This window comes from Pagrus major, chromosome 8 (assembly GCF_040436345.1).
Source record: "Pagrus major chromosome 8, Pma_NU_1.0".
Taxonomy (NCBI): Eukaryota; Metazoa; Chordata; class Actinopteri; order Spariformes; family Sparidae; genus Pagrus; species Pagrus major.
The window spans coordinates 17,350,725-17,363,505 of record NC_133222.1 but is presented as its reverse complement, the minus strand read 5'-3'; the positions used below and the strand labels follow the sequence as shown (position 1 = coordinate 17,363,505).

General features: G+C 40.5%; 1 protein-coding gene across 1 annotated transcript in view; it reads left to right on the top strand.

Moving 5' to 3' along the window:
* Positions 1 to 5,798, top strand: part of fbln1 (fibulin 1) — a 31,999-nt gene extending 26,201 nt beyond the window's left edge. The window contains exon 17 of the mRNA XM_073471336.1: positions 5,191 to 5,798. Within this exon, the coding sequence (XP_073327437.1) occupies positions 5,191 to 5,330 (140 nt within the window). The 3' untranslated portion in view covers positions 5,331 to 5,798. The remainder of the gene's footprint in view (positions 1 to 5,190) is intronic.
* Positions 5,799 to 12,781: the final 6,983 nt, after the last annotated feature.

The window sequence follows — 12,781 nt, the reverse complement described above, 5'->3', positions numbered from 1 at the left end:
GCCTAAATAAATGCACACTGGTAGCAGTGTCTCTGCTACTAGTGAGCATTTATTTAAGGCTATTTTCTACTTAAGGGTCTACTTTATGGTGTGGCAGAATGTTTTGGAGAACGGACAGATTGTACAGCTGTTTGTTTGATGGTGGCGCTTCAAGCCAGCACAGTCACCTCTGCACCCTGTGGCAGATACCTCAGTGAGATGGAATGACACCACAAACCTCTCCAGCGCTACAACTTGATCTCCTGCTTGGGTGCTTCAGGCCTCGGATGACATGACCTCGCAACCCAGTCATAGAGCAAATTGGTTTTAAAAAACCTTCCCGTGTTTATTTATGTGAATCTCAGGTGGTATGGTAGCCAATCAAAGTCAACCTGTTTTGTGGCTGTTGGCTTTTTGCCTTACAGCCTGGATGAAATGTTAAAGATGAGTATGCGGTTGTGGTTTCACCTCAGGTTCACTGCGAGTATGTTGAGGCCCAGCTGTTAGCTGATGCTTTCCGCTCATTGAGGATACCACTGTGCTTTTGATGGGAAGCTTGTGGAAACACAGAGTCACCATGGTCATGCACACTGACTTTAATATCAAGCTCCTTTGTGCAGAATTTGGCACATGAGCCCAGATTGCTATAATTTATTTTTTCTCGCCCTCGAGGTTGTACAAAAAAGGTAATTAACAAGGGCTAGAAGTAAAAAAAAAAAAAACATGTTTCAACATTGGGGTGTTAGATTGACACAAATCACGACTGAAAATGTGATACATCTAACAGGTTAAAGCTAGGGTTGGTGATACATTTTCAAAACTTTTTTGTTGCGTTTGTAGAAATTATCTTTACATCCCAACAGCAATCAATTAATCAAATGCATGACAAACAAAACTAAAATTCTAAAAGAGAAAGTTTTGTGTTGAGAAACTTTCCCAATACTAACATGCTAGCTTGACAGCTTTTTTCTGTACACGTGAATAAGGTAGTTGGACGTGGTAAGCGATGAAAATGATGCACTGCACTCATACTGCTAACCACACAGTCCCCTCAGCCAAAGAAAGAGTGAACAGCAGAAGCAGTGACAGACTAGTGTTCAGCAGCTAAACCAGCAGTATAACACAGTAACCCTCTGGCCAATGAGCTGCTGTAGGAGCAACAGAGCCGTTCAGGCTAACACAGTAACGTTACCACAAAGCACACAGGCTAACCCAGTAACATTAGCACAAAGCACACACCCACAGCAGTGAGCAGTAACTGCCAGGCCGGGTAGCCTTTTTTGGACTGAGGTATGTTCGTTACGGCTACTTGCTTGTGTTTACATGATTGTGGCATTTGTTTATTTATGTATTTATCAGACTTAAAAAGCTAAGAGAGCTTGTTGAACGTAGCAATGTAGCTGTTCACATATCCACACTGTTCTACAAGGCATTCAGTATAATTTAGGCAGTGCATGTTCACATTTTTTGATGGAGTGGCTTTGGAGGAAGGTGTGGGAGTTTTTCAGTTGGATACTTTCAAAATTTAGCTTGCTCTACCTGGTTTCTTCAATCTAACCAACCCTAGCTTTAAGATACAGTTCTTGTTTTGTTCTAACACCCATAATGTCCCGGATTCAAAAATAGAAGGTGAGAAAATGTGTGTTTATTTATTCAATTTAATCAATCTAATTTATGTTTCGTGTTAAGTTTCAAGCCATTAACAGTTAGCTCAGAGGAAATTTGTGGATTTAGAGAAACCATTGGGCACTACAACAGAAATTTAGTTCCGAGTGCAGTTGTGCCTTCTGCATGTGCTAATTAGACCACAAACAAATGTACAAAACACTAATTGGCCTCAGACACATTCCACATATTGCACTATTTAGATGTCCTGAATGAATTTTCACTTTAGACATGATGTGTGTCTCTGTTTATTAATGTGGTAAGACTGTTTAGCTTCCTTTCATAGAAAAGAACTTACCCTCAGTTGACCCTCATTATGGTCCTTGTTAGATAAAGGCCACACTGAGCGCAATTTAAAAAAAAAGCCTTAATGTGGGCTGAAACCCATCTGTCTTTGTGGTGGTCCATATTGTGCTCATCATGATATCTTGCTCATCTTCATTGTGTGCCTGCTCAACCCAGAACTGAAGCTTTTGAACTGGTTTTATACATGGACAATTCATGAACCTTTTGAACTTGCTTTGAGTTTTCATTGGTCAAGTCTGAGTTCTGTGCTGTCTCGATTGGCTTATGTCTGAAAATAAATTTCAGACTCAAAACAAAATTCAACTCTTTTTCCATGTCAGTTATTCTCTTAATGTTGTGGCTGTTGTTCGGTTTAAGCAAAGGTTAGCTCTTTCTGATGGCGCTGACGCTTTGGAAACAATAAAATCTTAGTCCCGCTCCCTTCCATCTTGTGTCACTACGCAACAGAGTCCCAAAACACCAAAACAAAGGGGCAACCCTGGTAGAAGTGGGCCCCATTCCACACTCCTCCAAGTGCTTATCACCAGAATCTGCTGGAATCTGTTGTGTGCCCACAGATCCGACTCGCGGAGGGACGAGAGAGCAAAAGAGAGTGACAGAGAGAGGGAGACAGCAGTTCAAGCTCCTAATGCTAGCCCCTCCCAGAGTTAAAGATGGATTCCTGGAGGAATGCCTCCACGGCTGTATCGCGTGACTGCGACTGCTCCCCTCCATCAAACACATGGGACTCATTTACCCTTGTGGGCCATAGTGATGGTGCCACAAACACCCGGCCCCCTCAGGGAGGGAGGAGAGGGGAGGAAAAGAAGGAGGAGAACACGTGGGTGAGGGGATCTGCCATCATACAATGCCAGTGTCCCAAAGGACACAGCGGATGGCGCATAATGGATCATCGTTTGTCCTGTGGTGAACGATGACCAAATGGATTTTACTGCTTTCTTAGTTCCACAGAAGTTCCACATATGAGAGCCTCATAATTCAGACCAATGAAGGGGAGTGATCCGTCGTCATATTGATCTATGTTAAGTAACTCTTGAGTCATCATACGAAAAAGCTTGAACACGTTACTGACTCAGTTATGAGTAAGGAAAGCACAAGAGGAGTGCATGAGAAAAAGAAAGAGGATGGTTGACGGTGTGATAGGAGGACTGTGAGGTGATTGTGCTGTCTGACTGCACTCTGCCGATGGCTGTTCAAACAGGTCAGAGCTGAAATGTCACCAGCTCTCTGCAGAGAAAAGGCCTGCTGACAGCCTGTATAAACACTGGCATTTTTTTCTCCCTGTAATCGCATGTTCACTTAAAAAGAGCACCCAATGGATTCCACGGGCATTCAGTAATGCTCTGTTGCAGTTTTCCCATCTGCCTTACCATGAAAGAAGGTTGCTCCCATCCATAAAGAGGGTGGACGGCGGGAAGGCGATTCTGAAGTAAGATAGTTGACTGTTGAGTCTCTTACCCAGGTTGTCAAATACCGACACTTTGGGTGAGAATTTCGAGCTGTATACCAACCCAAAGCATTGGTATTTGAAGACCTTGGCTAATGGCCACACTGCCCTGAACATGCCCCATTTTACCTGATCTTGCATGCTAAGCAGGACCTGGGAATACCAGGTGCTGTAAGCTTTGTTACTGTGTTTTTTTGGAGAAATCTCTGGCACAAGAACTTTCTTCAGGATTTATAAAGTTCTGTCTTGTCTTGTCTTGTCTTGTCTTGTCTTGTCTTGTCCGGGAATGAGACTCAACAATCAACTGTCTTTTTCCAGAATCATCTTCCCTACTTTTAAGTTCAGATTGTCATGGACAGTTTTGATCACAAGACTTTGGTTAGCTTGTCAACCACAATCTTCATTTGGTTACTAATCCAAATGTTCCAGCTGATACTATACCATGGCACACCTGAAGACAGGTAATTTGTATAAGTGATATAGGCAAGTGAAAGACTTGTTTGGGAGATTGCCTTGTTTTTTTTTTACCCTTTGAATCCCTAGCCCCTGTGGGGAAAGTAACTTTTGCCAAAAATCAATGCCTCAAGAGATTATTGTTTGGGTTAGTATTCATTGGAACTATTTTCTACCAAAGAAGTAGTCTCTATGAAAACTGCTGATGGTTATGTCTGTGGATTATCCACAAGATAACATCTAGCGAAAGCAGCACGTCAACATCGTAGCAGGTTCAGGTCCTCTGTCTGTTTCTACTCTGTATGCGTTCAGCCACACAAAAAAAAACAGTGCACAAAAATATGCTTTGGGTTTATAAGTGCAAAGAATTACACAACCGATGTAGACAGCTGTATTGAATAAAAAAGAAGAATATATAAAAAATTGACTGAGCTGAGGCAGACAACTCAAGAACGCATGCGAAACACGTGTGGTTCAGACAGCCTGTGACCGGGACATTGGTTTTTTTGAAAAACTTGAATAACAGATGTAAATTTTTCAATGCGCTGAGCACCACAAACAAAATTCCATTGAATTCAGATGTATTGGGGTGGCAGCGGGATTTCTGAAACCTCAGCATTTGAAACCATGAATATATGTATTGCTAGATATCACTGGGGTGGATGAGAAAACATTTTAGAACAAACACTAAATGGGCAATATGTAAGAATTAGTCTAACCGTTAAAAAATGAATTAAGATTATGGATAGAACGTGAAGAAACAGAAGATTTGACACTATGATGTCTTTGTATTGTGTTGCAGAGATCTACTGAAGTAAGCATGCTAACCAGCTAGCCCCAGCCATCCTGGTCCAAAAATCCTGTGCTAGCTGTGTAAATACTAACACTCCCCATGTCCCCGAGTGGCAGCTACAGTTAGCAGCAGCAACTCTGCTGATATGCTGCCCTATAATTGTTTTGAGTATGAATTTGACAGGTGGCCAATTGCTACATATTGCACCTTTAAAAATCAAATCCAAATGAAAGACAATCTTATATTTGATGAAAGCTCTAATACTGGGTACTTGCTTCTCTTTTAGTTAATCAACCATTGCGTTTCTCAAGAAATGGCAAAATCGACAAATTTATATTGTTGTCATAGAAACCAACCAGCGTCTACTAAAGATTTACATCCAAACCTTTCACTTGTGTAGTACAATAATGTGGCTATATTGTACTGACAACATCCAATAGCCAGAGTATTCTGTTTCGTGGTGAATGTATTGTACCACAGAGAGTCTATAATGCTGTTGTTTTTTTATATTGTCACTGATGTTGTTGTTCCACTTTGTCTCCTTCAGGTGTTGTCCGCCAGGTGAAGCCTCTGATTGGTCCACTGGCTACAGTATTGAGACTGTCCATGCGCAACCTGACAAATCAAGGCGACTCCGGCCAGAACATCATCAACGTTCATGTCTTTGTCTCTGAGTTCTGGTTCTGAGAGATGGATGACAAATTTCAACACGTGTATTAAGACATCCATTGTCAACACTGTACACATTGGTTTTGTTACATCAATACATAGATCAGTGTTGAGGTTTTAATGTTGTGTTTGATTACTCTTGACAGTTTCTGAGATGGAAGGCTACGAGCTGCTTGTGATGAGAGAGTTACACTTTGTTTTGATGACAAGCTCAACCTGATGTGCACTCCTGTGCATCTGGCATAATGGAGCTAAACATGGAGAAACTTTATGTTATAGAAATATCTTTAAGAATTCAGACGTCCAGAACGTCTTTAAATTGAAAGTGCATGCATTTAGAAAGGTCATTAAAGGATATGATGATTCAACAATATTCTTTTCATGACATTATAAGCCTTTGTCTTTGTAACATTCACTTTTCCTTTCTTATTGTATGCATTGGATGAGGTATTTTTTTTCTATGGAATAAACACTATTTTAGTTACAGTATTTGTTTTTGCATTTCCTCCCAGAAACAGTTAAAGACCTGTGTTTGAATTTCTTACTGAATTTACACTTATGGACTCAGGAGCTCATTAAAAAATAAAGTATCTGTATGTTTTACAAGCCATGAGAACAGAAAAATATCACCTCTGCGTAGCTAAAACTGTCAAACTCTTGAGACTGTTAATGGTCTTTTGGCTGGCTCAATGTTAGAAGGCTGCAGTTGATCAAATGTAAGTACTTACATAGTATTTTAAACCTCATATGACTGAATGGGATCTGTCATTATAATTGTTCTAATTGTTTTTGATCCCTCTCCCTTTTGACAAAATGCTTCCATCTTAAAGTGGGCATGGGAAACTATTTTACAAAAATAAGTCCAAATGTCTATTTTTACATATAGATGTATAGTTTGTCTCTACTTTACACAGACTTTTTACTGTTTTACTAATTCCAAGAAATGAATGAAAAACTAGCTGCCAATTAATTAAGTTAACAAGTTGTTCATGAGTCCAGGGATGAGTCCAAAATCACTCTAATTTGCTATGTAGTAGACTAAATTATGAGTGCTAATATTATGCACTGACGCAAAAAATCTATTGTCCATGGCATGCATCCTTCTTTTTCCTAATAAGTTATAGTGTCTCACAGAATAGTGAACAAATGTCCCTTTTAAATGTAAACATATGTAAAAATGTGTTTTCATCACATTATTAATTTAGAAGAACTTTCCTTGACACCCCGGTCATGAAAACATCATCATGACTTGCAATATTCTGAATGAAGTCATAACTCAATGACAGGAAACATGATGATGATTAACAAACAGAGACATGCAAATAGACCTATCTTAGCTAGCCTAGTTTTATTCATGGCAGTCAGTGGAAAGTCAATTTCTATGGTGGACATTTGGAACATTGTGTTTATTTTCCACCCAATGATATCTGTTGAGGGGCAGTAAAGACATATATTGACAGCTTGTCCCCAGAATAACCTCAACTGAGTTTGGACGTCAATTCGCTTCTACTCAAGATACCCTGTGCATGCATATAAACACAATGACTGTGGGTTTCACTCATGGTCTTTTTGTTAGGAGGTAATATTTTCAGAAAATTCTAGTTTTGGTAGTTGCTAAGGTGGCAGCAGAAGTTAAAGACCATGGGGATTGGTAGAAGCAACCACAGTCCTAATTACATTCATCAGTGAACCAGAACTCCTTTCTCCATCAAACATAGGGGAGGGGACAGGACATCAGGCAGAAAGTGAGCTGAGCACATGTCAGTAACTGTGAGACTGTAATCATCACTGTGGCCGGGCCCAGCCAAAGCCTCCCAATGCTTCAAAGACAATGGAGGAGAGGGCGCATACATCAGGATCTCAAGTCGTCTGCCGTGATGGATTTTAAGGCTCTACTGAAGGGGGATATCCTCTTCAGAGGAAATAGAGGCCAGCAGGTCAGCCTTGTGGTCGACATGAAAAGAGGGAAGAAATGCGGTGTGTGTGTGTGTGTGTGTGTGTGTGTGTGTGTGTGTGTGTGTGTGTGTGTGTGTGTGGAGGGAGTCAAAACACACTCTCAGCCAATGTTTGATATGGTTTATGTTTTCAAATGTTTCTAATGCAATTCCCCTAACTTCATGCTAATATAACCTAACTTATGTAATAACAAGAATTGCACTTAGTAGAGCTCATACCTCCGCCAAGGTCCAACAGTCCCCTTTAATCCAATCAAGCCTAATCCACTATCAAATAAAACATATTTAAACCCTCACTCATAGATACCAGCTAAATACATCATGATCCATGCTTAATTCCCTGAGAAATTAAGAAAATGTGAAAAAGAACCACGCTATGTTAAAGACAGTGAGGAAAAAAATCCTGGATCACTGGATCTGTACCAAAGGTTTATGAGGTCTATTCTGGGCCGAGACCCATCCTCCATCCAAACTTCGTGGAAATCTGTTCAGAAGTTTTTGTGTAATCCTGCTGACTAACCAACCAACTAACCAACAAGCGGACACAGGCGGACAGAACCTCTTTGAGGTAATAAAGTAATTCCAAATGGCCTGTTGTGGAGAATAGATTGAAAATGACTTTTCCTGGCATTTGTCTCATCTGTATATCTGTCAACTGCTATGCTAATCAGAAGAAGGAAGAGCATCCATTTTAAGGCCACTTCTCTTTGAAAAAGTTTATAAAATATAAACAATAATCTGTACATTGTCCATAATCTTAAATCTATATTGGTTTATCAGTGACTCAGATGAGGGAAAGTGTCCATAGTTGGAACAAACACTTTAAATTGGCTCTGACTGGCATGCTAAAACAATGCCTACATATTTGGCTCATCCATACTGCATACCAAAATCCACAGAACATACATTGTAGGGACGTTAACAGCTGAATATGAGCAACAAAAAGCCATATAGCCAGACTGTGTGGGAGGACATTACCCAGGAAAGGCCTGGCTGGCTCTGAATCTGGACAGTTAGAAAGGCTGGGGCAGCAGTCCCTAGCAGCGTTACCAAACCACATACATGTGTGGGGACAAATGAGCAAATATCTTCTGCCAGATTCTCCATCCAAAGCCAAGAGGGAGCTGCTTGCACTGGAAGCCTATGGTATGACTAAGCCGAGTGGGCTTGATGAGTCGACGTAATGGCAGGGAGCAGACCTGTGTGTGTCTGCACTGTTTGTTTGTGTACTCTTCTGTGGCACAATGGTGGTCAGGCCTCTCAATACAAGCGGTCATGGTGGTGTCTGGCCCCGAGTAGACAGGGTATGGGGCTGATGGGAGTCTAGCCCAGGGGTTGGTGAGGCGGACTGATCCAGACAGAGACCAGAGGACCTCAGGAGGCACGTGCTCGGCCGACTCCTGCACTCACCCACTCCCTCTTTTTCCTGGCGTCCTACCCCGGCTCTCACCGCAACACATGTTATAGGATATAAGTGAGTTCTTTTAATAAATTTGGGGGTATTTATTTTTTTTCCTCTATTTTACAAACCACTGTTCCTCATTACCATAAACACAAAAATGCTTCTTTTAGATGGGCACTACCAGCTTGCTGTGGTTTTCCATGAGGTTCTCATCAATGCAGTAAATTTCATGTTCACAAAGATACACTTTTATCTTTTGAGTGTGGGAAGGTGAGAAGATGAGCTCTGTGTTCACACCCATTTATTGCAAAATTGGCTCATGTGTTATCTAATGCTATAAATCTGAATAAACCGTTGACAAACTTCCACTAACTATCTCCACTGATATGAATTTTTCAAACATATTTCACCTGTGTCAAAGTGTGCTCACATACTGTGCTTTTTAAAGGAATTTGCAAAGTGGTGTTTCATATAAGTCCAATAGATGGCAGACACATACAACACAACGCTACACAGCCAGAGAGTTTTAACAACACATCTCCCTAGACAACTGTCACCACCTTACATTACAATGGAAGAAACAGCCAACCTAAGACCAATGTTTTTTTACTTTTCAGTACAAAAAAATCCCCTCATGAATCCAGCTCTCTATCCAGTAGGACCGACTCTGCAATAAAATCTGAACTTACTGAAATTTATGCCCATCATTTTTAAATATATTCCAGTGGGACCTACATAGTACAGCATTAAACTCCTATAAGATTCTGATTTAAGCTGAACAAAGTGTTGGATTGCACGAATAACAATGTGGGAGTCTGATGTGAATGTTACGGAAAAATCTACAGGGACCTTCAACCAAAATAGGATCATAAATGATTGGCTCCACAATGCTATATTTCATGACAAGTTCTATACAGTCTTTGTGATATGGGACTCCTATTATTGCCTCCCCTTAAATCAATTAAACCTTTGAGGTTTAGGGTGATAGACAGTCCACCAATTATACGGGGGCTCCACCTTGACCCAAAGAAAAACACAAAGCACACAAGTGTGTCCCTCCATAACTTACAGATTTTAAACGTAACCATTTACAACCACTACTGAACTCGATATGTTGCCAGAGTACACAGTGGATCAATCACATTTGGGAATAAAGACCGTGGCTGAACTCATGAAAATTCAACGTGCAGCCTCTTTGTTGTTACAAGCAGCTCTGAACACACTGTGACGTCCATAGTGCTTAAGTGGATACATATCATTGAAAAGGAAGGGAAACAAATCCAACCACACACAGTATAACCGTGCAGTGATGGCCACCTAAAATAGTCGGGGACCTTAGACTGTAAAGTCATCTTTTCTGAAATTAAATGGGTGATTTTAACATGACATTTATTTGTTACATATTGAGTCATCTTTTATTGCCTGTTGCGACATTTTAAACAAATGTGTTCTTTCCAAAGATAAAAAGCACACTGTTTATTGAGGAAACTATCCCTCTTCCATGACACACTAGCTTTGAGATTTAAATGACCAATAATGGGAAATAACCCTTCAAAAAGTTGAGGGCTGTTTTTTGAGATAGAAAAATCTGACAAGGGCTTGCCTGAGACTGTTTTTTTTAAATTAAAGTAAAGCCCTAATATTTAGAGAAGTAAATGTGTTGCCATATGGCTCATATGTTTGCCTGTTTGCCATATCAGATATTTTAAAGGGACAGTTAAATACATTTTAATATAAAAAATACATATTCTTCTTCTAACCTGTACAACTATATATCCATCTAGATTATTTTGCTGTGAGTTGCCGAGTTTTGGAGATATTGGCCGTAGAGATATTTTCTTTCTCTTGAATCTGTTGGAACTAGATGGAATTCATTTGTGGTGCTTAAGAGCAAAAAAATACTCAACAGCAATGTTTCTTTCCAGAAATCATGACTTGGTCCTCCGGGAATTTCTAACTTGGAGAGAATATCTTGAAAAATATAAATATTCGATACCAGGCACACAATCTTATATTCTATTAAAAGATAAATATAACAAGGCTTGTGTACTGTGTGTTAAGCACAACAGCAATCAATTTACTTCTCAAGAGGTGGCCTATGTGGGCACTGCAGCAGTACGTGTCAGCAGTACATGTCAATTTGCTGTCAGAGAGGAGAGCAAAGAAACACAGCTGGAACTGGCTTATCGGTACTCCATGTGCAGGAAGTGCACTACAGAGCTAGCTGCCATTACAGGTCAGCTGAAGAGGACACCAAGAGTAGTTCAATGGAAAGAAAATAGTTCCAATGTGAAACTGCTTGAGCAACACCAGCCTAGTGCTATTTCATTTCACTATATTCGAGAGAAAGCAGACATCTCCACGGACGATACAATTTAGATGGATTGGATTGGATTTTGGCATGGACTGTCCCTTTAAGGAGATTCTAGCCCTATATCAAACGTACGTCATAAAGTAGCTGTCTGCACTTTGAAAAACTGATCCAGCGTTGAGGCTTGGCCCTTAAGGACTCTATACTCTGACAATGACCATGATTTCAAAGCCTGCCTGCGAAAAAGCTTCACTGACTCAATTGGCCTTCAGACCTCAAATGTTTGACCTTTCATTGTACGTCAAAATGAGCTGGGAGTTTGCTGTGTCTGCCAAAGCTTTGTTTTGTCTGTGGCTGAGTGTGCACACCCAACTGTCACCTCTGAGTGGACACCTCACACCGTCTCAGATGTCTTGGGTCCCTGTGCAGTGACCAGACAGGGAACAGACCAGTAGAAAGGAGGTTTACTCTGCAATCACAGGGAGTTGTCAGTGGATTTTGGCATGTTTTGTTACAAAGGGAACCATTACGTGTTGTATGTTTTGATACGAGGTGTCAAGTATGTACTCATCAGGGACTTACTTTGCACTTGCCCTTCGAGTTTGACACTTAGAATCATCACTTACAGTGGTCACAATCACACCCAGTAATTCATCACGAAATCACTCAACAGTATGTGTAATGAATATGAGCTGCTTAACTGCTGAGTTCCTACTAGCAGAAAGATACATTGGGTAACACATTTTATTCAAAACCTAAGTAAACGCCAGGCTTTGGAATTGCAGCAATCATAACACAAATGTGTGGAGCAGATTTGAATAAGACAGAAAGAAGCCTGCTAACGTACTTAGTCTGAATCAATCTGACAAGGGAGGTGAAGAATAAATTAGCTGCTATGACAGTATGAATTTTATAATTGTTTTTGCCTGAGCTCAATGAGAAAAAAATGTCTTTTTGATAGAAATACTATTTATGGGTTTGGGATGGCAAAGCTCGATCTCCCAGAGCACATCTGTATGTCATTGTTCCTAAACCACTGTCTCTGCATACACTCACATTTTAAGAAAAGAGACTTAGAGAATTAATTATCCAATTGTTCAGAGGCATCATCATGGGGAAAAGGACTTAAGGCGTCAAAAGGCACATTTTTAATTTGGTGACAGTTGCGATGCGTTTGCCCGCTTTCCCATTACAATCGTTGTATCTCTGCCTGCTCCATGCTCCATTTTACTCCCTGCATGACTTCCAGGGTGATTTAGGTTTCCAGGAACTGCAATGAGACAAAGGTCATCTGTGATATTAATGAGTGGAAGGCCTTTGAATCTGGCACACTGGCATGAAGCTGTTCTGTGTGACTAAATGTAGCTTACAATTGCCAATGATAATTAATATGTCACATTTTGTTTTTCAACAGGGTGTTTTCTGCCTTTGTAACTTCAGAAGGTTGGGGAAATCCATCAAGATCTTTCTTGGATTAGTGCTAGGTCACACACACAAAGTAGGTTTGGTTAATGGTTACCCGCTACAGTACGGACGCCTGTATAGCAGGTCTGTGAAGGTAACTCTGCACACCATACGCCTGTTGACATAGCCGTCACCCTTACAAAAACACACTTCAGAAAACAGGACAAAATATCTACTTAAAGGGGCACCATGGAGTTTTAGAGAAGAAATTCACACTCAGAATTGTAATATTTACAATATGAATGAGGTAATAACACAAAGTCGGAAATGTTTATGTTTTCCAAAACTGAAAAAACAAGCTGTTCTGAGAGGAAAATAATTTCCCCAGAACACTCCT